Source organism: Rutilus rutilus (genome assembly GCF_951802725.1).
Source record: "Rutilus rutilus genome assembly, chromosome: 16".
Lineage (NCBI taxonomy): Eukaryota > Metazoa > Chordata > Actinopteri > Cypriniformes > Leuciscidae > Rutilus > Rutilus rutilus.
Window position 1 is genome coordinate 20,711,187 of NC_140224.1, and position 14,470 is coordinate 20,725,656.

The window sequence follows — 14,470 nt, forward strand, 5'->3', positions numbered from 1 at the left end:
TTTTAACACGTTTTTTGCACATTTCCTCTGGGATTTAGGACCACTCCTCTTTTGCAATATTCCCAATACCGTTCAAAGTGCCCTTCGAACTGAGCATGTTCGCTCCCGTCGGACTGGAATCTCACTTAAGATGGCAGAATACCCAGTGAAGTCCACTTCGCAGTCCACTTACGCTCGAATGGAACGCACCTTTGGTCTTCTTTCTTGCACCTATTTGTATACTGAATTGTAATTAGTCATTTCTTTCCTGCATGATGACAGCAAAGCGACTACGATGCAGCATTTCATTAACATAACCAAAGCCTAAAACCTCACTTAAAACCTATAACACTATTATTTTGCTGCCTTGCAAGAACTATTTTGAGTAAAACCAATTCCGAAAAAACAAAAACAAATACAAAAGTGACACTTTGTACCCCTCAAGGCTTAGGTGACAAAGTACAAACCTATATGACCCATTTTTACATAATCCATTTATTTCTCAGTGACCTGGAGATGTTGTGGAAAATTTAAATGATAGTTTTGAGTCAAGTTACCATGGCAACAAAGGTAACAAGCTCAAATTCAACCACTGTTGACCACATTTTATATTTTTTAAGACTTTAAGCCTTTAAAACACTTATTTATTAGCCCAAACTGGAGCAAACGCAGCCTTGTCACTGTGCTAATGAGTTACCTTACAAAAAAACAAAAAAAGATTGTGTGTTGGTACTTGTTTTTATTCATATATTCATTAAGCTGCAAAAACAGCTGCTTCCTGTCACATCTGGGACAGAAACATACTCTGTTTAAGAAAAACCATCATATACAGTTGCTTACTAGTACAAAAGGTTGCAAACAGGCACATATGCAAAGCACACACATGATCTGCTACTGTGGCAATTCTACATAACATTCAATTTGATAGTGGACTTTTTACTCATTTAAACACATCATGGTTCATGTCTATGATCATCATATACATAACATGTTAAAAATTATAAATACTATTTATTAATGATTTCCAATCATCTTTGTGCTCGTAGTTAAAATAGGGCGAAATGATCCGCTCATTCATTCAGTGGAGGTTCCCCTGCTACGAAATTCTCTTCTGTTCAGTTCACACAATGCGATACGCCCCCAACCGCGCCGATTTCTGTGTAACAGTACTCCCGAGGTCATACAGGATAATGGCAGCCTGGGAAATTTCAAATGAAAGGTTTTCTGGGACAGACAACAAGGGCTAGACATACCCGTATAACACTTCATCGTGTTCTGACCCTCACCAGATATTCCATCTAAAAAGTGATTGTTTTGTATATGTATTATAAGTGCAGTCATAATACAATTACATTAACTTTGTGCCTCATACATAGCAGAGCATGGTAACAAAACCTATATAAAAATAAAAATGAGTCCCATGTGTCGCAGTCAAATCATATTAAGATGTGCAAATAATTTCCAGACGATCACACAATTCTCATCGCAGTTAGTCAAAATGGCATCCTGACTTTTCCCAAAAACAACATCTTTTATAAATCACTAGGCACAATAGTAACTGAACGTTCTGCCGCATTTTCCTGCTGATTTTGTTCATCGTTCCAGCTAGTTGCCGGCAGTGGCGGTATGTACATCCATAATAGAAGAAAAGGTCCCGGGCTCAGTACATCCATACTGATGAGTCCTATGGATTGCGCACAGAGGTTAAAGGTCACCGCTTTGGGGTTCAGGGTTCCGGGAATCCCGGCCCGAGTTGCGGCCTAGTCTGGGGAAGCGGCTGGAGGCTTTGGATCGGGCAGTTTTGGCTCCACTCTCATTGGCCGTCGGGCTGTCCCTGTTAGAGAACAAACGCAAACATGGGTAAACCCCCAGGGCACTTTGCTCTTTCTTCTCCTGCCTGACTCAGGGTGTTCATTTGTGTTGTAATACCTTTGGAAAACCGATAGCTCCCACCAGGCAGTGGGACTGTGCATTTACAGTGACTAAACGCTCATGCTTGTCAGAGTCCCCGCTGTAGGTAAATAAACAATGAAACAAGCTCTCCGCAATTACGTTGTTTCCTTATATCCTCACGGGCCGCGCGCTGACATCACCGGTAACTCAAGGCTAACAAACTGAAATTGAAAGATGCCTGCATGTTGAGCACTGAGCAGAAAGCCCCCGAGGCTGAGTGTGTGTGTTAGAGACAGTGTGTGATCTGAGGGAGGGCTATATAGACATCAGCTGCAGTTGAGGGTTAGACACTATACATACCCAGCTGAGGCTCACCGTACAGAGACAACTCCAGCCTGGAAACCATGACAACTATGTCACTCATGAGCTGGAGGAGCCTGGGAGCCAGTGGCGATCCTGGCTCACATGGTGCCCGCTCCCAAACTACACATAAATATAAATCAACAATGTACATAAAGGAATGGTACTGTACATACTGTACTGTATATTCTCTGCTTGCTAAAAATAAGAGAAATATTACAAATAAAGAAGAGATATTAATTAAAAATAATTAAAGATAGAATAATGCAATTAAATACAAGAAAAAATAAAATAAGTTACAAGTTTTTTTAATAAACCAATTAAAATTGAAACTGTTTATTAGTGGATACCTAATTGGAACTTTATTATGAAACTTGACTAAATTGCAGGAATAACGTATTTTTGTAGGCCAAAGCCCAGAAACCAGTTTCATTCCTCCTGAAGTCAATGTTTTTTGGGGTTAAATGCCTGAAATAAGGTATGTGGTTAAAAGAAGCTCAAGATAGTTTCATATTTAATTCTACAACATAAAATACATCAGTATTACCTCCTTGTGATTATTTTAAAGCTTTAACTTGTCTTGAAAAAGGGCGTTACTAACAAGTACAGGTAAACTCATCACCTTATAGTCCACTTTTGCACTCTAGCAACTATTCTAACTCAAAATTTCAAGGAATTATTATTTTGTTCTTAGCTTTTTACTTCTGGTGATTGTATTTAGGCTTTAGAATTCATAAAACTTGTGTTCATTTGTAAAGATTATCATGATGAACATTGTAAGAATCAAACTTTTGATGAACACAAAGTATATTTTTATAGAAATCCAAAAGAGTATGGAAAAATCCTATTTTGGATTTTGTTGAGGGAACCAGGGTGATGCTAACTTTCAGGTTGACCTACAAAAATACAATCACTGCAGCACTCTATAGGTAAGGAGACTTTTTTCTATTTTATTTCTATATAGTCTTATAGATGGTGCAGACAGTGAGCAGGCAAAGCAAAAGCGGGTGGAAAAGCAGGAAGGTTCTTGGAAAAAACACACTGGGTCACAATTGGAGGTGGCAGGTGGAATGAAGGGCGACTGCAATGTTGTGAGACTGTCATAGATGAGTGACAGAGAAGTGGTGTGCATGTCTGAGAGTTGTGCTCCTGTATCACCTATGTCAGGATCCAGCCCTGCAATAACATTCATGGTTTTTTTGTGTTTGTGGCCAAAACTCAAGGCAAAGGCATCATAAACCTGGCTCTTGTGGGATGGAAAGGCTGTGACTGCATCCAATCGAATTCGTACAGTGACAGTGTGTGTTTACGTGTGTGTAAACTGAATGTCAGATATTTTAGGAGTATAGAACCACAGCGAAGAGCAAATAAACGATTTTGTCGAACTGAATGCACCAAGATTTGAAGGAAAATGTGTGTGAATTTACAATACATTTCCAACCAATTCAACCAAGTCACAACAACAGAAACCATAGTCTGCTTAAACACAATCAACAAGATGTTTTCATGTCTGCCAACCTGGAGATTAAACATTAAGTGTTGAATAAAAAAGAAAGCAATTTTTATATTTTTAAATATTAATATTTACTGTTTAATACAATAAAATAACCCAATTTTATAAATCCATAGAAAATCCACATACTTTTTCCCCCCTGTAAACCAGTTATTTGCTCTATGCTGTGGTTGGATGATAACAAAACATTTGTTACTGTATTTGTTAATCTCTGTTAACGTTAGTTTATAAAAATACAGTTGTTCATTGTTTGTTCATGTTAGTTCACAGTGCATTAACTAATGTTAAAATACAAATTTTGATTTTAATAATGTATTAGTAAATGTTGAGATTAACATTAACAAAGATTAAGAAATGCTTTAGAAGTGCAGTTCATTATTAGTTCATGTTAACCAATGAGGTTAACTAATGAAACCTTATTGCAAAGTGTTACCGATAATTATAAAATATCTGACACTCACATTACACAAGCCTAAAACACAAGGCATCATGGTGAGAATTCGATTGGATACAGTGACAGCCATATCCTTTCTATCCCACAAGGCATCAGTTATGACCAACTTATGCAAAAAATCTATGGTTCACATACTTTTCCTGTAATTGGATCATCTTAAAGTGGGGGAAAAACAGTGAATGTACTTTTCTGTTCTCAAAGAGGACCAAAAACATCAGTTTAAAAAAAGCACCTTTGTGAGGGCATGATGGGACAGCCACTTATGAAGCAGTCGGTCTGAAAGCAGGCTAATCTAGCTGTACTGATTACGTATAACTAAAAGTGTTCGAGAGGTTTCAAAGGAAATGAAATTTAAACAGTAAGCCAGAAGTGTGGTTACGCAACACACATCATACCATGATCGGCTTCTCCTCTGCTGTATTGCTGCTGTCAGATCGGCACAGGGCTGAGAGAGAAACGAAGAGTGCTGGACGAGGGGAAAAAATGAGGAGGGGAAAGGGAAAAAAAAAAAATACAGGAAAAGTGAAGTGCCGAGCAGCTTTCAAACAAACTTGAGCAGCAGGGAAGAAGCTAGAAGCAGGTAAGTGGAGTGCTGCAATGCCCCCCACCAGTAAATCTATCCATCTCTCCATCCACAGCTCAACACACTCACAAATGCAGATATTCAATGGGTCCTTGCGGCAGAAGGCTGATCTGCAGTCTAAACAGAAGCCTGAAAGAGCCTCCTAATGTTACATAACCTGTGAGAACAGAGATTCAGCTCTTTCTTATCCATCTATCCCTTGCATCCCTGCTGGAGAGGCTTCTTGTTGTGGATTTAGGCACATAATATCTATGAAGCAAATTTTGAAACAGCTCAACCACATCGAGCATTAATGGATGTGGCCAATAATGCTCAACCTCAACAATCAATCAATCTGCTCACCTTAGATTTTTGAGCCCAGTGAATTTTGAATAATACAAAACAATACAATAATATTTATCTAAAAAAGGATGCATTAAATTGCTCAAAAGTATCAGTAAAGACACATAATAAATATTAAAAACAGTTTTAAATTAATGCTGTTCTTTTAAACTTGAAATTCATCTAAGAATCCAGAAAAAAAATGTGTCACAGTATCCTCAAAAATATGAAGCGGCACAACTGTTTTCAGCATTGAAAATTAGAAATGTTTCTTGAGCACCAAATTAGCATATTCGAATTTCTGAAGGATCATGTGACACTGAAGACTGGTGTAATGATGCTGAAAATTCAGCTTTGCCATCAAAGGAATAAATTACATTTAAAAATGTATTAAAATAGAAAAGTTATTCTAAACTGTTTTTAATCACAATATTAGCGTTTTACTGAATTTTTGATCCAATAAATGCAGTTTTGGTGAGCACAAGAGACTTTCAAAAACATTGGGGAAAATCTATTTTGAACCTGTCTGCCTGTATCCTAAACGAAAATGACCTAGTAGACCAAGTCTCACACTTACTTTAAGAGATACCAAGTTGCTAAAAAGTGTTTTTGTCTTTGTTTATGTCTAATCTCGCCTAGAGCACCAAGTGAGTCAAGACTGTCACTAGAGCTCCATCAAAACCAAAATGACAACCCTGGCTGAGACCACCTTTGCTGGAGGCTTTTTGAAGCAGCCCTGCTCAGTAAAGATGTATAGACGTCAAGTGTCTTCCATTTCAAAGCTGAATTCTCTCAAAGTCTGAAAACGCTTTTTGTTCTACAGAAACCTTCTCACAAGAATGTCTTTTAAAAGACCTTCGCCATCCTATACTCAAAACTGACAGTGACAGTCAGGAGATGCCAGGAACGGGCACACAAGAGCTGTTTTAACATGAAAGGATTCCCTGGTTGGCAGCGCGCGCTCACTATAACCTCTGTGCGACAGCTTTCCACTCTGTCTGTTTGCCAGGAGGCGGCTTTATTGGCATGGATATGTAATCGTCAATGTGTTTAAATTGCTGTGAGCATCTATTCCAGGTCTGAGAGCTGCTTCCAGAGCACAAGAACAGAATTGTTAATCACATAAATCACACTGGCAAATTTATCGAGAATAAACACAGTTGCTAGACAGCACATGTTCAGAAACACAAGCAATCAATGTGTGAACAGCGCACTGCATATACTGTACACAAAAGTAATCCAATCCACATGGACTCAAGGACTCTGGGAGCCCCTAAATGAGGACTATTGTGACTAAATGTGATGTTAATCATACATCACATCCAGCGCTCGCTCTCTCTACCTAAAAAAGCAGCTGGACTCATCTGTCCTTAGTACTCAAATTATCTCCAGTCATGCCAAGCAAAGAGCCATTATCTTCTCACAATGTGCCAAGGGTCTCTTTTAATTAAATCATTTGATTTGATTTAAAAATTTGATGTGAGGGTAAAATTGGTTTTTCTTTTTTTATTTCCTGTTTATAATCACGTCACGCTGCCAGAGCCGGCGCTAACAATAAACCATTGAGATGCAGCGTGTGAAAGGAAGTCTGACCTGATAAATCAATGAGCCAATCGGAACAGACAATTGGCTGGTAAAATGCAGGATGTCAGCGGAGTGTAAGCGAATCAAACTTCCCGTTAAAGAACAGCTGTGAGATGATGGTTTTTTGATGCATTTGTTCTGTGTAGAGTGGGCAGTGTGGGATTTCAGAAAAAAAGAAAAGAAAACACCGTGATATATTCACTAGCCATTGTAATCTAGCTTAAACAGGTGCTGAAAAAGTCTCATTGGTATTTAAATGAAGTCACTCGCATTCTATTCAGCACAAACACACCTGTGCATGGAAATACGGTTTTAGGAAGTTTGTAAAAATCAGTGCTATTTGCTTGCCATAATTAACGTTGCGCTGTTATCACCCACGGAAAGCAGGCAGTAAATGGGGTTTATTAAAAAGTGATTTTTGTGTACTTTTCATAATGACAGCAGTAATTCATCGAATGATGATCAAATATTGGAGGAGAGCATTATAATGGGGCATATATCCAGACACTGTGTAGCCAAGTGTATTTTCTGCATTTTAAAAAGCCAATCACAATGAAGCGATCCCGGCAGTCATACCATAGCAATGGTTCTAAAGAAAAATTCCAAAGAGGCCTCAAAATGACCTAAAGTTATGTAAAATAGGGCAACAAGTATTAAAATAAGCTGAAACAACTAAAATGAAAGATATTTCTTATTTTAACTGCATTTATGAGGTTTAAAAGTGTGATGTCTTATGTAAATTAATGAAATCTTAAAACTCCATGGGCATTTCTTTTTATAATGAATATCCATTTTTCTAGTCATGCCAAGCTCTAAAATATTTTACTGGGGAGAAACTGTGAGTGTAAAATATTTATTTAAAAAAACTCATCCTTTCGCAGTAAATCATGAACAAAGTAATGTAAATTCACTAGTTAAAAAGAGTGGGAACCTTCAACATTCACCAACATTCAGATCTTCAAACTTCTGAAATCCTTACATTTAATTCACAGAAACAAGGAGTTTCAGTGTCTGTGTCTGGCTTTTGAATATTGCTGTGGACAATGGGAGGCCTTGGAGTCAGAAAGATTAAGAACCACTTTACTAAAGTATACCAAATTGCATCTTCTGCATCTTTCAAAATCTAATATTCAGAAGCAACCCACAAGATTGCAAACTCGGCGTGCATATAGCATTCAATAAAAACTTTATGGCCTTATTTGCTTAATTCCTTTAGTGAATCGGGTGCAGCACAACAGACGGCGCGCATGAATATGGCACTATCGGTGTCATTTCTTTATTCGGCATGCATTCGTGGAATTTGAAAGTTTGATTGCCGTGGCTTACTTGAGTGACAGCTCAAAATGGCATGCATCTTTCATCGAGGTAGGAAAATACAGTGTCATATAGAGTTCATGGAGCTGAATTACATACAGTTGATGGTTACTACATGTGGATTATTGCGTTAGTTTGTGTGTGTGTGTGTGTGTGTGTATACTCACTGGCAGAAAGGCAGTAAATGCAGTAAGGTCTCCTTTGTGGGCTGGGCAGTGAATTCAGGCAGTGTCTGGATCAGTTTATTCATCACCATACGCAGATATGACTGCAGCTGTTTCCTCCTCTCCTCTACAAACTTGGCATCCTGCAAATTCAAACACATACACACACTATGTAAAGTACTTGATTATAATTTTAACTGTAGTGTGTTATTTGATCATTACAAATGTGTAAAATGAACGTAAAGAGAAAAAAGGATTGGTGCGTCCCAATTCGCATACTTTCCGTCCTAAATAGTATTCGAAAATAGAATTAGTACATCCCAAATCGTAGTATGTTGAAATGAGTGTTCCAAAGATACCCGGATGGTCTACTATTTCTGATCAGAATCCGAAGTGCAGATCGATGCGCACTCTAACGGCTAATATTGCCCACAACCCATCACGCGTTGGACGAGGATTCTGTTAGAACTACAAAAAAAAAACTACAGACATGGAGGACGCGCGAGTCCAGCGGTTATGTAGATCAAGGGGTTTGAGTGATTAATTATCAGTATCTAACCTGACAAAAAAAATGTATTCAATGTTGTCTACATTATATTGCATATGCAGCAGCATTGTGAACTTTTGTAAAGATACGTTTAGCCATTAACTTTTAAATGCATCAATATATTCAAATTGCAAACACATGAGGTGAGTCTCCGCATGAAAGACCCACGACTGGCAGATGAACGTGCAACGACATTTCTCTCCGAAACAAACGGTAGGAAATTAGATTAGATTGAATGGAGGATTTTAACTCTGACAAGATGATTGACAGGGCAGTTTGCGGTGACAGGATGCGACAGAGCTGTCTGTTAAAGATGACGAAGTAGTATGTCCCAAAGCTTGCCTACTCTTTTGCTACACACTCAAAAGTATAGAACTGGGCCAGTATAGAAATAAACCTCAGTATTGAATATCAAATAAATTAAATGTTTAAAGCCTATTAAATGTTAAAAATGATAGCTTTCAATTATACTGTAATGCTGAATGGCTATAATTAATGGCTAAAAGAAAAACATTTATAGCGCTTAGTAGAAAGATGCAATTAAACAAATATTTAATATTAATTGTTAATATTATTAATATTGTTAATATTATTGTTGTTTCTACATTATTTGGAGATTCAATGTGAAAGTATTACAATATAAAAATTAGGGCTGTCAACGTTAACACCTTAACGCATGCGATAAATGAATTTTTGTCATCCTTTGGCTAGCTTTACATTATATGATGCCGCTCTTATTCATACAAATACTTTTAAACCATTCAAGTGCGACAAGACAAAAGAGAACGCGCTTCTTGTGAATGACCTGTCTATGTGACACACACACGATGCACAGAAAGACGCCAGGCCAGTATCGTACACACAGACAGCGCACCAGAATATAGTTCTCTTTCGCGCTTGAATGAACAATAACACACACAATTATGCCAAATGTCCGTTTTGTCGAGTGTCCTCATAACATAAGAACAGTCTTAAATGAGTTAAAGTCTTAAATGAACGTAAGAGTTGTGAGAGAATGAGACGCATGTGAGATCAGCGTCTCTATCAGCAGCGGCAGGTCTTAAAGTGACAGTAGTCACTAATTATGTCTGTCAGGAAAGTACAAAGGTAACAGAGAAAATTACTCACTGCCTCTTGAGTAAAGAACTTTTGTAGCTTTGATAAGGATTTGTCTATATTTAATCCATAATGTATGTCTTGCGGACTGTTTGATAACTTTATTCAATTTCTGTATATTGTTCTGTATATGTTAGACAGGTAGGAAGGGCACAGGTAAATATGACATTTATTAAGGTTTACATGAGGATTGTTTAAAGTTCACTTACATTTTAAGTTGTTATATTTTTTAAGCCTAATAAATGTTTAAAAAAATTATAGCTTTCAATTACACTGTAATGCTGAATGGCTATAATTACTATAATTAATGTTCAAAATTGGGGGGGAAATCATTTTTATGGAGACATGACAGAGCTGTATTAGTATCAGTGATACTGACCTTCATTTATAAAAATATGCCATTAAACACGTATTTAAAATATAGTGTCTTTATGTTGTCTCTACTTTAATTTGGAGATTAACTGTGAAATTATTACATTATAAAATACATAAACTAAATATAAACCTATAAAAGCTTAAGTGTTTTTAATTGCGATTAATCACAGAAGAAAATGGATTAATTGAGTTCATTTTTTTAATCGATTGACAGCACTAGTAAAAACATGAACATTCTGTTAAATTTCTCCTATCGTGTTCCAAATGAAAGTGAGAACATGATTATGATTCATCCAAACATGACAATATCCCTTTAAAAGCCTGTTTCATCAGGACCTGCATTGAATTTATAGCATCAAAACATCAGCATTGCGACTGTACCTAGCATATCAACTTGATGGATAACCAGATCAAAGTCTGCGCTGTGGCGGGGGTGACATCAAAAGCAAATGAGATAGAACAAGGGACAGCGGGAGAGAGATTGAAATGTTATTAATGTCCCCTTGATGGCTGATTAATTGGCGCTGATGCTCCAGTTCTTGCATGTGTGTGACATCAGTCATGTCTCACGTGCTGAGGGGAAGTTGACTACTCTGAATGCTCTGGCATCACCCACTCCATTAGAGGGCAATGGCTCAATCACCCAACAATAATAAAGAGCGTTAGAAAGTGTGTGTTTGTGTGCCATCTAAACCACTGTCACCCCGCATTTTAGCATTAGTGTGTCATCAGGGCATGAAGTTCTAATAGTGATCCATCTCCAACAGGCATGAAGAGGCATAAAAGTTGATTATGATATGGGATATGTGGAGGAGATCACTGCTGTCAGATTAGTTTACCCATGAGGGCTGTGCCTGCCAGGGCTAATTTAATGCTCCGGCCCACGTCATCTCAGAACTCTCTTTAAAGGTGAGAACCATGACACCAAGAACAAATCTTTGCTCTTTGTGCACTTTACAACAATAACATCATGTGATATGCACTATAAAGTACATTAGGGGGGTCTTCAAACTTTATCAGGCCAATAATCCCTTAGAGGGGACGGAGACAAAGCAGGGACCCCCTGTTTCACAGTCTATTAAAAGTTGCATTTTGATTTTAAGTCTGATATATATATATATATATATATATATATATATATACAGTGCAATGCATAAGTGAATACACCCATGCTAAAGTTTACTAAAAAGAGGAATAAAAAATCATATTTTGGAAATTGAACTTAATGCCTTAATTAAAAAAATTAGGAAAAATACAACCTTTAAGGACACCAATTTTCTTTGTGAATGAATAATGTATCGTAAATAAATAAATGTTCTTCCTTAAAATACATGGTGCATAAGTGAGTACACCCCTATGTTAAATTCCCATAGAGGCAGGCAGATTTTTATTTTTAAGTATTTTTTTTAATTTTTTTTTAGGATACTATGCATCCTGATAAAGTTCCCTTGGCCTTTGGAATTAAAATAGCCCCACATCATCACATAGCCTTCACCATACCTAGAGATTGGCATGGGGTACTTTCCATAAGATCATCTCTCAATGCAAACCAAACTAGCTATTAGGCTAACTGAAATAAAACCATGCCAATCTCTAGGTATGGTGAAGGCTATGTGATGATGTGGGGCTATTTTAATTCCAAAGGCCAAGGGAACTTTATCAGGATGCATAGTATCCTAAAAAAAAATTAAAAAAAATACTTAAAAATAAAAATCTGCCTGCCTCTATGGGAATTTAACATAGGGGTGTACTCACTTATGCACCATGTATTTTAAGGAAGAACATTTATTTATTTACGATACATTATTCATTCACAAAGAAAATTGGTGTCCTTAAAGGTTGTATTTTTCCTAATTTTTTAAATTAAGGCATTAAGTTCAATTTGTATTTGCATACTATATATCTATCTATCCATCCATCCATCCATCCATCCATCGTACAGGTATACATATACAAAATATAAATGTATAAAAATTGCGAGATTTATTTCTTTTTGTTTGTTTTTGAAAAAAAAAAACCTTATTCCAAGTATACATTTACAAATTATGTGTAAACATTTATAAAAACTGCACCGACTTAAGGTCGGTATGATTTGGTAGGTCTCTTATGATAAAGGGCTCCATTTGAACAAACATAATCAATCTAAATGTCATATATCTAATCATATATCTAATATCCCAAATAAACATTTTCAAGATCCTTTGATTAATATAAAGTTAAGAGTAATATATAAAAGAAGAGCATTTATTTGAAATAGAAAACTTTCGTAACATTATAAATGTCTTTACTGTCACCTTTGATGAATTTCATGCATGCTTGCAAAATAAAACTATGAATTTCTGTCAAATAAAAATCTTACTGACCCCAAACCTTTGAACGAACAGTGATGAATAAACTAATTAATGCACACAAGTACACCTAACAGGATAAACTGGCTCAAGAGTGTTAGTCTCCTTGAATAGAGATGTGAGAGAGAGAGAGAGAAAAAAAAAAAAAAACCTTCTAAATCATTCCTAGTTTGAGAATGTATTATGCTACTAATTGGATTCTATCAAGATAACAAGATACTAAAAAACCCTTTTCACCAAGGGACCCTTAAGGACCAAACACCTTGATAAACAAGCCAAGCACGCGCACACATGCTCTTATGGCAAGTGCATCTAATAGCTGATGTTTTAAGCTGTTTATGAGTGCAGCTTCACTAGGACCTTCAGACGATCTGTTAAAACAAACACCCGCTTGCAATTCACGCAAACAACTTGTGGCAAAACCAACAAAGTGCTTCACAATCTCTTAAGAGAATGAAAATGTGAAAATTCTCTGCGAATTATTTTCTCAGGCTTCTGTCTTCGGGCCAGTTTTGTTTCTTTCCATAAACGATAGGCTCCTCTCCAAATTCCTCAAAGCACAGTTCTGCTGATCGTCTGTGTCTGACAGCGACAGGCAGTGAGACAGAGAAAATCACAGCCAGACATTACCATTATAGCCAATAAAGACTTGCTGGGGTGCTTCTCCATCTTCAGAGATGGAGATGTCTGGACCAGCTGGACTAGCTGTTGCCACACAGTGAGTTGTGTTCGCTTTTGTACAAATCACACGTGATTTGTCCATGTATGGACGTGTGCAGATTTGAATGAAGGAGACACGTTGTCAAAATGACAAAGTGTGAGGGTGATTCAAGTTGGTACAGCAAAACCCATCATACTCTCCCTGAGATTTAAACAGTTATGACTGAAAGAGGTGATTTATCACGCTGACCCTCCCACTGAAAGTTGCTGTAAAAGTGGTTGTACGGGGAAAGAGCCTCATTCATCCTGCAAATAACAACTGATGGTACATATTTACTCAAGCTTAAATCCTTTCGATTCTGTAGTAAAGCAGTAGCCCGCGACTGCAACTGTTTAACAAATTTGATTTTCATCAAGATAATCAAACAATTAAAGCATATCTGTAGTAATTAACCAGGTATGATGTGAGAGGTTATTTGCATTTATGGATTTTCCAGACCGTTTAATCCAAATGACTTATAGTGCATTCAGGATACATTTTGTAAATAAAGTATTTTTTTTCTATGATATCATATTTTAGTTCATGTTTATTTTATTTCAAGTAGCGAAAATTTTTTTTTTATGGTTTTAGTTTTATTTAACTACAATAACCCTCATAAGAAGCAAGTCAGTCATGAGAGATCATGTATTTTCTGTGTTCTCTCTGCACATTTCTTGTGCTTTTTGTCACAAGAAAAAGAAAAAAAAAAACATTGCAAGCGTCAGGCATGTTGCATATGCATACAAAATGCAGGAGTCATAATTTATTCACTTTGAATAGTGAAAGCAGAAATGGCAAACACTGCATTAATGAGAACAGGGCAGATCCTCCTGGGGCTGTCATCTTTAATGCAAAGATAATGTGGAGTTCAATTAAAGCTGTGCCCAAGAAGCCTGAAGAGACAACAGACTGTCTTCTATATTCTGCGCCTCCCTCAACCTTTTGTTTAAGCCAAATTGTGGTAAATCAATAATATATGATGCAGGTAGCCGGTACCATAATGACCATGTGTTATGGACTATAAAGAACCTTCCAATCTCTTGCACTCAGGAAAATATGGATACAAATGTCTCAAACCAGGTGTTGGGAAAGGCCAATGATGAGAACAAATGGGTCAGTAAATGTACGAGGACCTGCAGAGAGTCAGTAAATAATTCAACGCACAGCAGAAGGTGGGTCAGAAGAGAAAGTCTCAACCTCCAGTCAAGTCTTGTGCTAG

The 14,470-nt window shown here is 37.0% G+C and overlaps 1 protein-coding gene across 3 annotated transcripts in view; it reads right to left on the reverse strand.

Annotated features, from left to right (window-relative positions):
- Positions 1-910: 910 nt before the first annotated feature.
- The window catches only part of LOC311306097 (sorting nexin-29-like), a 117,605-nt gene continuing 104,045 nt past the window's right edge, over positions 911-14,470 (reverse strand). For all 3 annotated transcript variants that reach the window (XM_084434281.1, XM_084434282.1, XM_084434283.1), the window contains 2 exons: positions 8,169-8,308; positions 911-1,813 (listed from right to left, as the gene is read on the reverse strand). In XM_084434281.1, coding sequence (XP_084290407.1) covers positions 1,684-1,813; positions 8,169-8,308 — 270 coding nt within the window. In that variant the 3' untranslated portion in view covers positions 911-1,683. The remainder of the gene's footprint in view (positions 1,814-8,168; positions 8,309-14,470) is intronic.